Source organism: Cheilinus undulatus, linkage group 12, assembly GCF_018320785.1.
Source record: "Cheilinus undulatus linkage group 12, ASM1832078v1, whole genome shotgun sequence".
Classification (NCBI taxonomy): Eukaryota; Metazoa; Chordata; class Actinopteri; order Labriformes; family Labridae; genus Cheilinus; species Cheilinus undulatus.
Genome location: NC_054876.1, coordinates 14957773 through 14976260, shown reverse-complemented (window position 1 = coordinate 14976260; position 18488 = coordinate 14957773). Strand labels below are relative to the sequence as shown.

Here is an 18488-nt window from a genome sequence, read left to right as displayed (position 1 = left end):
TTGTAGACGTAAAAAAAAAACCCTCGTTTGCTTGTTTCTTCTTTTGAATTTTGAAGCCCTGGAAGTATTCTTTTCTTTCCCAACACAAGGACGTGTTTGTGCAGCCTCGCGGAGGAAGAAGAGCCAGCTCGACTTTAGACATGTGTGTGAGACAGGACTGTCAATTCAAGAGACTGTTGGCGGTTTTTGTTCTCGCTGCTGCCGTGGTCACTGTCCGTGGACAAGGTAGGGAAACTTGGGTGATATACGGACTTTGTGGGGGGATTGTTTCGTGTACTGTTAAACTATAGGAGGTGAGGGCAGGGCTGTGTGCTTGACTGTGACACCAGGTTCACTAATGTCAGATCTACAAGTGTGTCTGCGGAGGAACGAACACAGTGGAACACTTACTACTGTAAATGTTTATTGAATATTAAGTGAGCACTGTCCTGGTTAGAAACGTTACAGTCAAGCCCTTTTTTATTTTTAGGAAGTACAGTATTGCTATTGAAGTTGAGTGCAGAGATTTTCCAACAAATAAATGCGCAAGGGACTACTTTTTTCTCTAACTATGAAGAAAATGTAAATTTTGAGAAAGAAAGCTGCAAATAAAGGAAAATATCCAAGTTGCTCCAAACTCTATAAGCTAATTAGAAGTTTTATTATTATTAAAACAAAGTTAAGTGTCTCTAAAATACACATTTATAGTCCAAACCCTCAGAAAGTGCTAACTAAAAAAACAAACAAAACAAAAACAAAAACAAGCATACACTTACACCAGTTGCCACAGGCACAGCATGTAAACAGCACATAGCAGGATAATAAAACTTCGTAAGACATTCCCCCACTGAAAGCCCTCTCTGAAACCATATTCAGCTCTAATGTGATGAACCCTCCAGTGAGATGAGTTGTTTGTGGGAAAATCCGGAGCAAACAGTCAGGAAGTGACTGTGCTCGGGCACAGAGGTCTGTGTGACAGACGGTGCTCAGTAATAAGACTCTAATCCTCTGGAATTGCTGAAGATTATTGACCAAGCTGTTTGACACAGTTGAGTGCTCATGGAAGGATTCATGCACAGTGGCCTTGTCCTAATTATTTCTCTATTGTGCGTCTGCCCGCTCTATATCATTCTGAGGGGCTATCTTGTCTGCACAGTTTCTCCTTTATGTGTGGATCTCTTCTTTGTCAGTCAACTTCGCATTAGCCATCTCCGGCTAAGTATGGGTGTAAGGTTTAAATATAGGGAATGATCAAACGTATAATGTAAACAACCCTGAAAAAAAAACATCTTGCAACATGGAAAGTCTACCAGAGAACCAGAAGTGAAAGAATATTGGCACAAGAGCTTCTTTACTTATCTGAACTTAATCTTAAATAAACATTAACCATCAAAATGAGGACAAAGAACTGTGATTTAAAAGTTAATTCAATCTTCATAATACTATAAAAATCCTTTACTATCAGGCACAATAATCTGAAGTTTACCGAACCCTTTCTTTAATTGTTTCTCAGTGAAGCTTTTAATGAAAGCTGTCTGTTCCAGGTTGACAATGAGCGCGCACATGGAGGAAACAATGCAATAATTGTGAAAAAGAATTCCCATTGCCTTTGCTGCTAGAGTCTTCACACCGCAGCACATCCAAAAGCGAGGCGGAATCTTAGAAAATAATATTCAAATCACTGAAACATCTGCTGAGGGAATATCTAGAAGAAGATAGGTGCGGCATTGCTTTTATACAGAGTTTCAGGACCTGACATGAGAAAATTGCAGACCTAGTTATTGTGGCTGCAGCCTAACACCGTCAGATTGTATTGTTTAAATGTTTAATGAAGTTGTTTGAGAAAACACACTCTCAGCAGTAGAACATAAGTGCATAGTAGGTGTAAAAGGCATGAATTTATGAGTATTTCCAGTCACAAAGTTGCACATACAGATCCTTAGAACACACCTGCCCTGTTCCCTCCGCTCACAACTCCAGAGGGAGGGAAAAAACGCTCAGGGAACTATTTCTTAAAGAGAAATAAAATCAAACAACGTCCATTAGTGAATTCTCTGCAAGTCAGCAAGAGTTGACATCCTGGTGAATTCTCAAAGGTAGAGGGGGCTGTATGCGATTTAAATTCACATGGCTGTGAGGTTTTGCCATTGTCACAAGTTTTAAAGCTGTGAGGTCATAGATGAGATTTAGTTTCATAAGGGTCTATATTTGTGCTTTTTGCCAGCTGATGCAGCGATCCCCCTATCTATTACTAGAAAAATACAAACATCTATTTTTTCTTTTTCAACGTCATGTGCGCTGGTACAAAAACAATGCACAATTACAGGACCTTCGCCATTATTTTCCCATCTTGACTGTGCTCATTCAGATTATTGTGACAAGAACATTTCATTTAGTGATGAAATGTCTTTAAAGTGGCTGTTTAGATGATCAAAATCACAAGTAAGTGACTGGTTATTCATTAAGGAAGAGGATTTTACTCCCATTAAAGCTGCGCTGTCCCTCACACTTTCTGATGCAGCGCTGGATCTATTTTACCTTTTAGAAATAATTCCATTAGTTGTGACTAACACCTGTTTTAGCTTGTTTAATTTGTATTTTTGCACAGCTAGTGAAATGTGAAGCAATCAGCCATGGCAAAGCCTTCGCTTATAAGTAATAACTCGCCCCTTGCTGCAGTTTTCATGGTGAAGTTGTTCCCTTTATTGCATAGCATGAGTTTAAAATTTTTCATCTCTTTAGCTGTGGATAACAGAGGAAAAACAACAGTGGCCAAACTTGTGTAATTTTCTTTCTTATTGCCTGGATCAAACCTAGATTTTATCACCCTCTCATATTTTTCAGAAAAACAATGTTAAAACACACGAATTAAAGCAATTTTACACATTACAGCAAGCGTTTCTTGCAACGTGTAATTGACAATTTGCTTAATATGGTAAAACATACACAGTAACACATGCAAATGACAAAAGCAAATGTAGCATGCAAGAAATAATTAGCCACTGATTAGGTTGAAAAACATAATCATAGGAATGTAGGCACAAAGCCCAGGGTTGAAACAAATAATGCCGCTTTGCAAATTAATTGGTCAGGCCTTCGATCCCTTTAATCTCTTTGTTTTATTTGGTATTAAAGGGGGTCATTTAGGGGGAAAAGAGAGAAAGAATGACTAAGTTTGTCTTTAAATTCTGATCAGGACCTCTCAGTTCCAACGCACGCCACCTTTAACAGCAAAAACAATGAGAAAAATAAAGTGGACAGGCCTTTAATCTGTGCTCCTCTTTTCAAAAGGCACTCTCATTTAGTTTGTCCTCCAGCTTTCAGGGAGTTTTGTGGGAAAATGCCAATATGACACAGTCGATTTTGTGCAGCGTTTTCATTGTTTTATTATATTTACTCTAACTTTTGGGTTTTTTGTTGATCCCTAAAGACATACAAGACAAATAGTTTGAGAACTTTCTTCCCTGCATGTCTTTCTGTCTGTGTTAGCTGCAAAGAAATATATCCAAACTAAAACAGGGAACTTGTTCAGATACGCCTGCGGTTCAGTGAGTGTATCTTTTCTCTCACATTATAAATTGGCAAAACTGAAACAGAAATATTTGATCTGAGTAAGACATCAGTTTTCACTTCATGCAAATTCAAATAAAGTCAATGGAAGTTTTTGCAAATTTCTGTGTTTTTAAAATATGATTATGGAATTGCAACAATTCACATATGCAGGCAACAAGCTTTAACTATTGCAGTTTAGTTTACCGAGGCTTAAAAGAGGACTCTTCATATGAACTTTCCCAAAGGCATCAGCTATAACTTGTCCAAAAATGTGACTTTTCACTCTCATATGAAGCATGTTATAGGCTGGAACTTTCATTACTTTTACCAACTGGGTCATACTATATCAGGAGCAAACATCTTATCTATCCTCCCAGATACAAGAAATCTTACATTTTCATAAAAACAGTTGATTTTTAAACCTGATTCAAATCCCCTCTTTTCTAACTGCTAAAAAAAGAATCTGAATCTATGTAAAGTATTAAAAAATGCATCTATATAGCAAGAAGAGGTTTTATTGACCTGGTGCTGCACTTACTGTTGAGCACAATTTATTAACACTTAGCTGAGCCTATTATATTTATAACACATTATCTCAGACCACTAACAATGATGTAGAGTTATGTAGTGGGATGTTTTATGTAGCCTAATGCTCAATAAATGTGTTATGAGCGCCGTCTGGTCGACATAGCTCTCCTTGAAATGTAACTATTAATCTTAAAAGTGTGTATGTGTCAAATAAAAGTGTAGAATATAAGATAATCAGTCATAAGGCATACATAGATTGACAATATTTGACAAATTTTGCTTGTTTAGGACAAACTGAAATTGCTGAAAATGCTGAAATTGTATGGATATAGCCTTAGTTTTCATGTTCACACTGTTGATATTGATAGAGAAATATTGTATAAACATTGCTGTTGATGTGGTTTTATATCAGCACCAGGGTATAAACAAGGTCACTCTGTTTCAAAAAAGCATTTTGTGAGTATTCACTCCTCTCGGTAGTAAGTCTTTTCATATGTCTGATGAACACACCAGGTAACAGCACATATTTCATGTTTCCAAGCATTGTAGGTGTCATTCACATGCAGGCATCTTAAAATGAATTGTGAGAATCATGGGATTAAAACAGCATATTTAGGGCAGATTGTTGTTTTGAGGTGTGTGCTGGAAAAAAAGCACACATCCTATAATTTCAGGGGAGGTAACAGAAATCATGCAACACCTGTTTGTTGGATTGCCAGTGATTAACTTCATCAAGGGCTATTCAGCATCTGTGTGCTGTCATAATTAGTTTAACTTTCCCAAGGCCTGTCAATGGTAAATGAGAGTCATTATGCCAGAATGCCCCTCTTCAAGGCTTGGCGCCTGCCTGCCTCAGCCCCTCTCTGTGCCTGTCTCGCTCTCTTTCACTGCCTCCTAGGTGGAGCTCACAGCTTGGCTGAATGCGACTCATTTTCAGCTCTTCATGTGCAAATGCCTCTCTCGCTCCGTGAGAATGTTCTATGCATCCTAATTTGAGTCATTGCCTCATATATTTGCTTCCTCAAAAGTGTGGAGCCTTATTTGTAAAAGGAAACGAGTATTTTTGCGAGAGTCATACTGGGTTTCATCACACTTTTCTTGGCATAGTTCTGCCAACAGCTGGTTTCACCCTATAGAAAAAAAGCCTGGTGTTCTTACTAAAGCTGCCTGTACTTCAGCCAAATCTGCTGTTCAGTATTAGAACTCAGATAAAGTGGATAGAGGCACAGTTTATTTTGTTGCAGTGTGGTCAAAATGCAGCATCAGCTTTAAAAATCAGGACAACCAGTCATGTTGTATAAATAGTGTAATAAGTATGTTATCAGATCAGTTTCTACGTCAGGTGTTTTTCCTCCTCCCTGAATTATTTAACGTTTTGATTTTCAGTTTATATTACACCGGGCTCAGACATGAGTGAAGCTAACTTAATTTAAACAAAAAAATGTGTTTCCTCCTTTTTTGTTAAACAAGGTCAGCAAACTGATACAAACTTTGTTTACTTTTAATGAGAGAGTACTTTTTAATCATTTAAATGAAATTAATCATCTGTCAAAACCATGCTTAAAATTAACATGAATTGAGTAGTCCGATTGACGTACTGACACATTACTGGTTAGAATAAAACTCTATTCACACTGATTCAATCTTGTTATCTGAATTAATTTAGAATGGCTGTCAACTATGTACTAAAAAGCATATCTCAATCACAGCAAGAGAGATGGATTAAAAGAAGCCAGGTCGACTTCATTGTTTCCCAAGGCAAGAAGATTTTTTGGGAATGCATCACATTTAGCTGCTTCAGCCCTAGAAATGTTGACTGTGGTTGTAGATGACTGATAGTTTGCATCTTGCTATGTTAAGGCTTGATAATATTAAGCTTTAGGCTCATTTATGGTCCCTTTAAATAAGAAATTACATAACAAACCATGCTACTGTGACAATCCAAATATCCGTGTGTCTGTTACTTTCGGGGAGTTGATAAAAAATGCACTCACAAGAAGGTGCTCACTTCAGATCCCCGCTCATAGACATGATATACGTAGACGCCTTTTTGACTGGCTGTACAGCTACATCACCGCCATATTGCCAAAGGCAGTGTAACAGGATGGGATGTGGTGGAACAGGGGGATTCACAACATAGATGTGCAGCCAACAAATCAGCAGCAACTGTGATGCTATCATGTCAATTTGGACCAAAATCTCTGAGACATGTTTCCAACACCTTGTTGAAACTATGGTACGAAGAATTAAGGCAGTTCTAAAGGCAAAAGTGGGTCCAACCCAGTACTGGCAAGGCGTACCTAATAAAGTGGCCGGTTAGTGTTTATGGACTATTAAGTGCTTAAACAATTAATGAAATCCAGTTTTATTGGCAGCATGAGAGCTTTTATTCAGAAATTCCCAAGTTCCCATGTATACTTGTATCTGCTTATGAGGTGGGCTTGCCTCTGGTAATATGGCGGACACGCTGACTTATCTCAGTAGCACCAAACACAGTCAATGAGGCGTCTACTTATATTATGTCTTTGTCTCCACTTCTTCCTCCCTGTGGTTCACCTGCTGTTCAGTACTTGTCTGGTCTCTGCCCAGCTGTTCATTTTAGTTGTCTGGTCATATGACACTAACATTGCAAAAAATGTTTATAGGTCTAGCCAACTCACACAATCTTTACTCAGAATGATCCTCTATTTTCTACAGTATTTTTTGCTGTGTTTTGCTGCCCTGGTTTGAGCTGTTGGTTACACTAATCAACACTGTTTCTGTGATTTCCTAGTGGTGTTGTAATATTTGGTCTGTATCCATGAGCTTCAGAAAAATGTGCAGAAATACAGACAAATGAGTATGAAAAGAAGGCTCTGTCTGAATCTGTATGATTATCAAAGATAGAGCTTAAATAAACTTGACTAGTGTTTAGGTTGGAGTTCAACGTCATTTATGAATGAGTCACAATGCTTTTGCTGAATCACCTGTCATTAGTCTATAACTTTGCTGAGCAGTAATCAGATGGATTTTCTATCCTGGCTGTTAGTGCACTTGCTAGCTGTCTAATGCAACATGAAAAATAAAGGTGAGGTTGCTCCTGGTTTGATGGTTTGATTTATGGAGATCCTTGAAGGTTTGTTCAAGCTAAATTTTAAAATGAGTCTGTGACATTTTACATTTGCTGTTACCATAAAGCCTAGCATAAAAAATTATATGTTACTGAGTGTTTGTGGGAGGTTCAGGCCAATGATGGAGGTAACCTGTTAGTAATCTGTGAGAGCACTCATAATACTTTATGTTTTAATGAGTGGTAATATTGTCGTACTCGAGAACGGTCTTGGTCTTGAGGACCGGTCTCAAGACCACATTTTGGATGTCTTGGTCTCATCTCGGACTTGAGAGGATCTTTACTTGGCCTTGTCTCGGTCTCGTACTGGCTGGACTCGGGATTTTCCATTAAGACCAGTCGAGACCAGCACTGATCTGCTATTCTTCGACTTCATTAATGTGATAATAAGGAGAAGCACTTGCTAAAACAACAAATAGCTTCACCTGCAAAAATTCGGACATCAGTCCATCTTATTTCTAGTCAGATATACCTCTGAACACTTACGCCTCATTCACCTGACAAATCTAGATAGACATCTCATTTTCAGATACTTAAAACAATTCCAGACTTGTCAGTGGCTTTTAAATACATGCAAAGATTTTTTTTTTTTTTTTTTTTTTTTTACACAAGAAGTTAGTTGAATAAATTTGTTAAGATTTGAGATTTTTGCATGTTGTGCTTTGAAAGAGTAGCAGATTTAGAAAGAGTTGTCAAATTTATTTAAAGGAAAAACTAAAATTATAGACAGAATGCTCTTTAACTGTTCAACCTTGTCACGTTTTTTTTTATGGTCTTGTCTCGGTCTCGGCTTCTCTCAGTCTCCGTCTTGGCTTGGCCTCAACCCCACAAAGTCTTGGTCTTTTCTTGTTCTCTGTGCACTCTGGTCTTGGGCAAGTCTTGGTCTTAGAGAGTGTGGTCTTGAGTACAACACTAGTAATGAGCAATGTAATGCATTAGTTTTACAATTCAAGTTATCTGTTATGTAATTAAAGAAATTATTAAAGAAAAATTCCCAATTTCCTTTCTCTTCTGTGGCCACAAAAAGAGAGGAAGAGAAAGGAAGCTCCTCAAAGCATCACTCTACTTAATAGCCAGTGGGCTCAAACATCTTAAGTTAAGTTATTCTTTAGATTTGTAAGACACTCAAGGTACAATGGAAGAGTAAAAATCACTTAATGGCTACAGAAAATAAAAGAAAGGTGGCAACTTTAAGCCCACCAAAAACCTGAACTATCTGATTGGGGCCTTAGCAAAGCCTGATGTAGATAAATATTAATAGTTATCTTTGTACATGCCACAAATGTTAGCTAAATTACCACCTTGGCTGTCTCCACCCTCTGCCACTTGTGAGACAGTTGGCATTGTTAATATTGACAACTTAGGTGTCAGGAATATCTTTGAAAGTTATCTTGGCCTCATCAATAAAGCTAGCCAGCTAGCTTTAGTATACAAACCTTCAAGCTCACTAACCTTGACTTAAAATTTCCAGCTTTTTTATTGATATGGTGAGAATAACTAGCACAAATCTATTTCTAGCATGGCTTATGTATGGTACAAGTCTTACCAAAAAGTTTTGTTTTGCTAATTTGTAATTCTTCATACTTGCAACTGCTTCATATTGACTTAACTTGTACTTCGATTTTATATCCACTGTCCTTGCTCTGATATTTAAGAGCTGCAGCCCTCTAAGAGCTGAGATCAAGGAAGCAGGTATGACTGAAAAACCAACAACTCCAAATGTATCACTAATGGTGAAAAGGTGCAATCAAATGTTCTATGCCTATCTCAAATTTTAAAAAAGAAAGTGCATCAGTATATGATTGTGTGCTATCCAGTTGAGCATCTATTTTACCTGACGGATGTAAAACATGACAGTGTTTCTTTGTGTTGTTTTCAAGGACCTTATTATGTAATCATTTGTAGATATGAAGGACTTTCTAAAGACTGTGCTTTACTCGCCCTATGGAAAAAAAATAGAACAAGGCAAAGAGGAAAGAAAATGTCCTTTTCCCTTTAACACACACCCTGTTGTTTAATCGATTTGACAGTTTGGAAAGACGTGAAATGGGCTATAGCGCTTAGATAATTATGTGAGAGGTTTCTTCAACAGCCTGTGTTTTGTCTCAACACACTAATCTCCGCAGAGATTAAAAGTAACAGGTTTACAATGACATTGTCAACACGTACCCTCCGAGAGAAAGAGACAGAAATATGCTCTGGATCTGAAGCAGGCACCCAGAGCTGCTCCACTTATAAAATCTCCCTCTTAAAGGCAACGATGAGGGCAGGACTTCCAGCAGGGAGGGCAATGGACTCAGAAACTGTGCCTCACCAGATTGTGGTGCAAACACATGTAATTTATTCCAAATGTAGACCAAGGCCTGGAGCAAAAACCCTAAATGAAGAGATGTCTTTGACTCTGTAAAGGCAGTATGTTGCTAGTTTACTTCTACCTACTTTGCCGTTGGCCTTGTGCCTTATCGATCCTCTGAAAAAAGAGTTGGCATGGTTAACCTCCCCCAGGTCAAGCCTCCTTTCGGCACCTTTCACGCTCCGCCTGGCCGTGTACACACCTCTCTAATCAGGAGTGGCGTGTTTCGCGGCTGCAGTGGGGATGGCTCTCTGAAACGATTAGGCCCGGGGACAGCTCCAGCTCTCTTCCCCTCTTCTCCACGCCACATCCCATCTAGAAAGCATTTCATCTGTGGCCCTGGAAGGGCTTATGTGGGGTTGGAGAGTGCTGTGTGAAAAGCAGCAGGTAATAGGCTGTGTAATGTGTTTGGGGGAGTAGTTTTTTAGTATTCACAGTTAGTGCTGACCTCTGGCAGGCTGAGCCACCCCCGCAGTAATTTCCTCTGAAAAGATGTAATTGAATTCATCAGGATGAGTAAACATATTATAAGTAGCAGAGAAGATAACAATGTTGTGGATAGATCAAGAAAGGGGATAGTCGCTCCACGAGTAATTGGAAATAGTCAAAGACAAACACCAGCTAAGAGCGTGTGCAGGGAGAGTCATTGCATGCACTTTATAGGTCCAGCTTGTCCACCTTTTCACCCACTGTGCTCTCATATCTGTCGGGATTCAAGAGGAAATTGGTTTTAAATACATGGACTATTTTGTTATGAAAATGATCGCAAGACATCCTGCACTGACTGTTTCATGCAGTGGAAATTACTTCCTGAAATGAACCACAAGAATAAAAAGAAGTGGACTCTGAAAAACAAACAGAAAAAGGGGACAAAAGATGTTTCTCATTTTGGAGGTAGTGTCCTTTGAAAGGCCTAGCCTTTGAAGCCTGCACTGACCACTCAGGCTGATCTGAAATAAGACCGTCTGCTCTATGAAGGACTACTCGTTTGCTTTAGCAACCATCTCCATCCTTGTCTTTTAAGGGAGATTTCCCATTAACCAGGGTCTAGGTCTACCCTTGACCCCTGAGTCTTGTTCATGTGATCACTGTGAACACGAGCTTACTGGAGTCTGCTTGAAGAGGTGGTCTAAGGCAGGATTTATGTGTAGTCAAGCATTGTCCAAGGGAGATGTGAATGCAACCATGCCTGAGAACAAGCTACTTGTTAGCGAGTCAAGTTGTGGAGGAAATTCCAAAGTCCACTCTCTTTTTTTAAACCCATCATATCCATACGGCGTGGATCCAATTCAACTCTTTTAGCTGCACAGAAGATGTGGAAGTAGAATGAGAGTCATTGTGACTAAAAAATAACAGAAATAATCTCCAGTAGCCTACAGGATGGACTTGACGGTCCGCACGGAGTGAAAACATATTCCCCAAGTGGATGCAATGGTTGCCTCTTATTTTTTCTTCTTGGTGAATTTGCAAACCAGACTGTGTTCATTTGCAAGTTTGCTTGGGAAATGAACCATGTTTCTAGTGTGAAAGCAGAAAATCAGTTAAATGTAAAAACACCCTCAAGCACTGGTTCTCACTTAGGAAAAAAAATGTGTCGAATGTACTGAAGGCTGAGTGGACATGCACAAAAGTCATATATGTATTTTCTAGGTTTTCCTATGATAACAGTTAAATTTCAGTATTTATTTCAAAACTTCTATCAATTTATCATTTTTTCTTTGGAAAACAAAACTGTTTTTCCTTGATCACCAAATGTCCATACTGTTTTGAGAAAATGGTGTAAAGTAATGATGTGCGTTTTCAACATACTTTTTATGTTTGTTCCATTTGGGGCCCAAACAGCAATATTTTTTGTTGACCAAATTCAAGCGGTTGGAAGTTTTTCAGATTTATGTCACAGTTCCTCTTAAGGCACTGGTGGTTGATCCTGAAAACCCAACCATTGGAGTGCCACTGCCCTAAGTAATAGGCCCGTGCACTAAAAAATCAATATGGAAATATATTGTCACACGCACCTTGCTGATACAAGCATCGATACAGATTTTACAGAATTGATGCAGCCATAGATGCTGTAAACAAAAAAGCCTAGGATGGTGGCAGTTATAAAACTGCACGAAGAGGCACTCAATTAAAACAATCTGATACTTGGAATAACAGCTTGGATCATAGTTTTTATCGACTGGCTATAAGTGAAGATACTGGATTATTTTGGGTTTCTCAAAACACCAGAAAATCAGGAGTTGGACATGAGTCATGCAAGCTTTCAGAAGGTAAAACACAGCAGCAACACCAATCTTCTTCGACACATGACACCAGGCTTATTAGCAGATAGCAAAAACAGCTAGGCTCAATGGGCTAATCTGTGTCGTCCAAACCAGCACTGAATAACGCTGTAAACTCAAAGTTCCCCTTAACTTCTGATAAGATCATCACCAGAAAGTTATGCTTTATTCATAAAGACATGAGCCAAACAGCAGCACTGATAACAGCTGCTTCAGGCAGTGTAACTAACGCTGTTTGATCCTTGATCATCTGTTCATTACAGGAGCAGCTGTGCTGTTTTTATGCAGAAGTAAAGCAAAACATAACTATTATAAATTGAAGTGGGCTTATAGTTAAGTGAAACCAGAATATCATGGGTATGAAAAATGACAGCAAGAGAGACAACAGAAAGGGCCATTTTAAATTAAGAAAGTTAAATATTAATGTATTTGCATTTATTAGCTGCTAAGTGATTTAAATAGGCTGTTTTAATTTACTTAGATCTCTAAGGATCGTGATGTTAGTGTTTTAGAGTGTAAGAGTCTTAAAACTATACCTCTTCTGTTATCCTCTACAATAAATACAGCTCTTTAGTGAATTCAGTGTAGGACATGTTTATGATGACATGTTTATTATCCAAATCATAACAATCGTAACCAAGTTATCTTGTAATCTGCAACTAGTTAACATAACTAACATCAATTTACTTAACCTATTATGTTTGGGATAAAATATTTGTTTTTAGCATTAGTGTGTTAGCTATTTGGCTAAGAAGAGGCCAGTTTCTTACATTTGAAGTTGTACTACTTTGAACTAATTTGAACTGATGAGAAATGAACCCTGGGCTACATAAGCTGAGGGAAGAAATACACATTTCTTGGCTGTACTTGAAGTCTGTAGTGGGACAGGCTTTGACACACTGCTTGGATGTATATGGTTTATAAACCCCCCCCCCAAGCCAAAAACACACTGCTGTTGGACTGTGGTGTCACGCCATATGACAACCCCATTTCCCATCACCAACGCACACCAGCAACAGCGCTGGTCAAACATCTTATCAGCCACTGCATGGCCAGGTGCTTGATACCAGAGTCAAAAGCCTGCTCAGGGATCGCTTACCTGCCTCAGTGGAAAAACAATAGGAGCAGTGGCATTTCACCTGCAGCCGAGGCCTCCAACTTAAATTACACCACAAAGAAAAGAGGGTGCTAAATCTTTTCTTCTGCTTTCTTTAACAGATCTGCTACTACAGCAGCCGAGATGGACAAAACGGTTGTTCTCTCAGGAAAACACTCCATGTCTGGCAGCAACCAATATTGGTTTGCCCATAGAAAATAATGGAGGCAATCGTTTTGTCACATGGACTTGAGGATGCACCTCCTAAATGGGGCCTCATCTGATTCTTACTTGATTAGGATTAATATGCAACCAAGATTCTCTAGAATTTCAAAATGTCTGTTTTTGTTCTAAAACAAACACTTTAATCTTGATTTTTTTAAGCTGTGGTCTCAGTGAGAATAAGGTGTGGCAAAGCATGGTGGGTGTGTCTACTTTTGAATCACAGGGTAAGGTATGCTAGCCTGTCAACAAAGAAAGACTCTTTCTTATGTGCTTTCTTTGTCACCAAAATATAGTCACTTCTGGTTAAAAGAATAAAATAAAACGGTGATGACTACAGGCTGCAGAAGAAGGGTGAAAAAAAAAAAACAATTGGTGACTTCAAGGTGGCTGTATCCACCTCTCATAGTAAATGATCAAGGCTAAACTGAAGCCAAGTATCAAAGGCATCCATTCATTTCAAAGCCTTCTGTACAGCTGCAGCCTCAGTCAAGATGATTCAAACACACAGCTGAGGGCTGTAATGTGGCCGTCAGCCTGGCTCTCTGAGGTGGGATGTATTGAAGTGATGCTCCCACTGGACCTTGTGGATAATTTAGAGGTTCTAACGTCGACCGCCATCTTCAAAATATTGAATATCATTAGTCCAAGCAACTGGCGGGTGGTCAGGCAATTGTCTGTCAGTCATAAGGCCGTCCTCTGCCTCACGGTCTCTGATGCTGATGGAGTGTGGGCTCATTGTGGTCATCCTCATCTGTCAAAGCAGTGAGCCTTTAGAAAAAATTCTCACTCGTACCAATGGATTACTTCAAAATGAACAGATGGGGCTCAGCGAAACCGTGTTATTGATTGCCGGACTAGAGCTTTTACTGGGGAAGGCTGGTCTGTGCATTTCTGACATTTCTATAAGATAATGTTTAAAATAAATGATGAAGTGGTGCTTAGTCACTTCATATTGATGAAAGACAGGCTTTAAAAGGCAAACAATACTTTGAGACATAATGCACCTCTCTCGCTACACTTGTAAGCTTGTGAAAGATTGACCTTTTTTGACCCCTCTAGGTTGACATGCTTTTTACTGTAATGCTTTGACAAGCAGAACCGTAGCAATTACCATTTATTTTTACAAGATACAGGTATTCATGATTCAGAGAGGCTGATTTGTAGGGACAGCAGCATTTTTTTTCTGACACTATGACATTAAAATGTACTTTTTCACAGTCATGGTGAACAATTTTATATTCAGATAAAGATTGTAGATGACACATGAAGTAAACACATAGCATAATATGATATGAGATACAGTGATGATCAGAGACTGCTGAATGGAGCAGGAAAATGTTGACAGAATCTGACAGTCACTGAAAAACAAAACAAACAAAAAAACAACACGATTGGAAGCTGTGCTGATTCATGAGAATCTTTTTGCATTTTCTTGTGTTCACTGACACATTCAGCTTAATTTATCACAGCATGCTCGGTTGCATCCAAAATTATGACTGTGCTTACCTATACACGACTGGTGTTGCTGTAGGACGCCACTAGTGGGCACACCCAAAAACCTAGGCTGAATACAACTTACTGATTTGTAGGATGTAAACCACAAACATAGGCTATGTCTCACTTTCCATAATAGAGTAGTGCAGGACTAAGTCTCAAAATGCAGAAGCTAGCTGGGAATTAGCACCCCTTGTTCCCTTGTCTGAAAATCTATGGGATGTTTGACTATGTATTCAATTAAATGCCTGAAATAAGGCCAGAGATGTTAACTTTTTTCTTTTAAAATAAAATACATCTTTGAAGCGCCCCACTTTTGAATTTTATATCTTTATGCCTTAATAAGGGTGGTTGCTAAAGGGCAGGTAACTAGGACTACAGCATTTTAATACGCCATCACGCCTAGCATGGCCTGCACTTGTATCCTCGCATGAGACACGCGGTGATGACGCTAAATTCGGTCAACTGTGTTGTGGTTCAATATAGCATGACATTAGCTTAGATCCTATTTTCAGCAATGATCAAAAACCCATTGTAAAGGGTGATGCTAACTTCTGGGTTTGCCTACAAAATCACGTCATCACTGTACCACTTTAAATGTGTCTGGAGTCTCTGGTTTGAGTCCTTGAGTCTTAGTCCCTCACACCAGAGCCTCATAGAGAGACTGAAAGAGTCGAGACTGAGGACCGATATTTTTTGGTGCACATGAGACGTCTTTCCCTCTGATCATCAATCAGCTGGCAGGAGGCTTAAACAGCTGAAAGCGTCTGCAAAAATGTCAACTGAATTTATTCTAATCAAATATCCTTATTAACAGTCTTTGGTCTCAGTGTGGGATTATGATCTCTGTGTTTTATAAACACTAATTGTTTTGTAGAGTACCATACACGATAACAAAGGTTAGGAAAAACTTCAGAAAGATATTGATATCATGAAACAATGATCAAGCCTGATGCTCTTCAATGATCAGTCTTACATAAACTTTATTGACCCTACAATGGATGTACAACATGATTATTACCGACAGACTTATGCTCTGTCAGACTTGAATTCTCTACATCATCTAAACAGGAGAAATTGCTCAGAATTAAAATTAAATGCTTTTGATGGTGAATTAGAAAAACAAATCAAATATTGAACTCTGTAGTGACTCACTCTTCTGTGTTAATTTTATCAAATTTCTGCTCCATATTTCACTGTATTTACACATTTCAAACACTTAAAATCCCACTTTATCACCCATTGACTCTTTTAAAACTGCTGATGTTTCTATCTTCTATTTTAAGCTGTTTTTCCTGTTACTAATCTTTTTTATTGTGAAGTGTCATTGAAGTTCACTGAGCTGCATCATCCAATCAGTGAGTAATATCCAGTGAGGGGGCGTGTCTCTGATCTGGGAAGCATGCTGTCATGTGTCTCTGCTGAATGATCTTCAGATCTCAGAGCTCTTTCTTCTGACCAGTTTAGAGGCTAATTTTATCGGCTTAAACTATGACTAAAAATGTCGACAGCCTTTTCCATAAGAAAGACTAGACTAAGACTAGTCAAAAATAGATCTTAAATAACTAAAACTGACAAAAAGTAAGTTTAGTTTCATCAAGATGACTAAAATGGGACTAAAATATAATTTATTGTTTCATTGGACATTTAAAATCCATGATATTTGTCCACTGTGGGTAAATCTGTCAAAATACAATGCATCTGTATCTTTTCAAACTCTCCTCTGTAGAAAGCAGGGACTCCAGGTTTGGAGTGCATAGAAGGCACTATGATGACTTGGTACCAGATTCAGGCAAGAGCATAAAAACTACAACTAGACTAAAACTATAAAGGGTAGACATGACTAAAATGTGACTTAAACTAAAGGGCATCTAATCTAAAGACTGAGACTAAAATTAAAAATAGCTGTCAAAATGAACACTGGAACAGTCTTTAAGTATTTTGCTGTAAACAAATTAAGAGTTAGTATTCATGCATTAAGATTACTTGAGTTTTTTTTTTTTTTTTTTTACATTTTCTCTAAGACTGTTTAAGTGTAATGATCTTATTGGTCATTTAAGTTGAATGTTTGGCTTGTTGATGAATTGAATCTCAGGCATTACACTCTGATGACATCTATGACTACCTAATAATCACTACAGCTCCATTTTTCTTTCTTGTCATTATTGATGAAAACATTTTATCATACCCTTTTGAATCCAAAACATATTGACAGATTAAAACAAAAATCCTTATTTAACTACTAATTTAACCCAGGAATCACTTACTTAATGCTGCCCTGTAGCTTGGTGGATGAGCTCTTGTTCATCCTGGATATGTGTGCTTCAAAGGATTAAGTCTGAATCATGAATACAAATGAAAGAGAAAAAGACTCCTGATGGCAGGACATGATCCTTGGCAAGGGCCGGACAAAGCCTTTCACACAAAGCAAAAGCCAAGCTGTAGGTTAAGTTGGGCTTGAGGATTTGTATTTTTCCATATAATGCTAATAAGAATGAGTTAAGATGAATACTTATCAACAATGGGAACAGCCAATTGTTATTGGTGAACTTAGAGCATATTTACTAGAGTTACTTAGCTTAGCACCCAGGTTAATACCCATGCAAATACATGGACCTAATGCTAGAAAAGATACAATATTTCAGAGTATAGTGTGACTATAGACTATAATCAGACAGTGTTGCTTATAGACATTAAGCTCCCCAGAGATATAATCATTGCATCATAGAATAATAACCAACCTGAGCACTTGTACATATGAATCTGTGGTTAACATTGAGTCAGATGTTTACTGTGCAGAAGATCCTTACATTCATGTAAATCCACTGAACCAGTTTTGTATTACATCATCAAAAAGTTCTTCATACACAGTTCAGTATAAATGATGTAAGCATATGTAGGATCAGGCCTAGAGGGTAAAACTGCTGCTTTGTGGAATCTCCACCATATCTTGCATCATACACACTTATCACCAAGAAAAAAATGAAGGAAAACAAAAATGAAATGTGAGTCGCTAGAGTGAAAAAAGCAGTTGTGACACATTTGAGCCAAATTTTGACAGAAAGACAACAAGCAGCCGACTGCGTTCAAGAACCTGTGACAGAAGCTGAACTGTCAACTTGCTTGAAAGAAGGAAACAGAAATTCTCAGAGTCAAAAGGTTACGACAGGAAAAGCAGGTAGGCAGACAAGAAGGCAAAAAGAGAAGTGGAGTGTTGTATTTGATGGGAATGAAGTAATGCATTCGATCCGACAACAACGAATTTTACAGAAGTTGAACAGCCTGTCACAAACATAAAGATCTTTGAAATCTTCAATGGTTTTTCTAATGTGAGAGACCGCACATGTGACAAATAATCACTGACTTTCTAGTTCTGGTTGAATAGTGTGTGTCGTTTGAACGAGAGGATCAACACCACACAATAGCCTGACATGCCAGATCGACTGTTTCAAATAACCGTTAAATGGATATATTTCACATTCACTTTTCAGATAGTTCTTGGAGGGTGAATGGAGGACGTTCTGTCTGTCACATTCATGACGGGCCAATCAGAGCAACAAGACAAAATGCCGAATCCATGCGCTACTCTTGGGCTGACAGGCTGCCGTAGATCCTTAATGGCGGAGCTTCTCCTTTAGTAAAATTGATGCCAAGGCCAGTCAGGAGATGTACAAAAACATCTTCTCCACCAAGACAAGCTTTCAGTGTGGCTGTTTGCTCTTGTTTTAAAAAGAAATGTGGTCTAGTTGCGATTAAACTGCTGTGTTCCTACAGCTACAAGCGAGCTAACAGATACTGCAGCAGCAGCCATTGGATACGCCGGCAAACCCCACCCAGAACGATTGCAAACCCAAGCCAAAGCAGACCGGG

The 18488-nt window shown here is 38.5% G+C and overlaps 1 protein-coding gene across 2 annotated transcripts in view; it reads left to right on the top strand.

Annotated features, from left to right (window-relative positions):
• The window catches only part of LOC121518882 (seizure protein 6 homolog), a 162652-nt gene continuing 144164 nt past the window's right edge, over positions 1 to 18488 (top strand). For both annotated transcript variants that reach the window (XM_041801564.1, XM_041801563.1), the window contains exon 1: positions 1 to 225. In XM_041801564.1, the coding sequence (XP_041657498.1) occupies positions 141 to 225 (85 nt within the window). In that variant the 5' untranslated portion in view covers positions 1 to 140. The remainder of the gene's footprint in view (positions 226 to 18488) is intronic.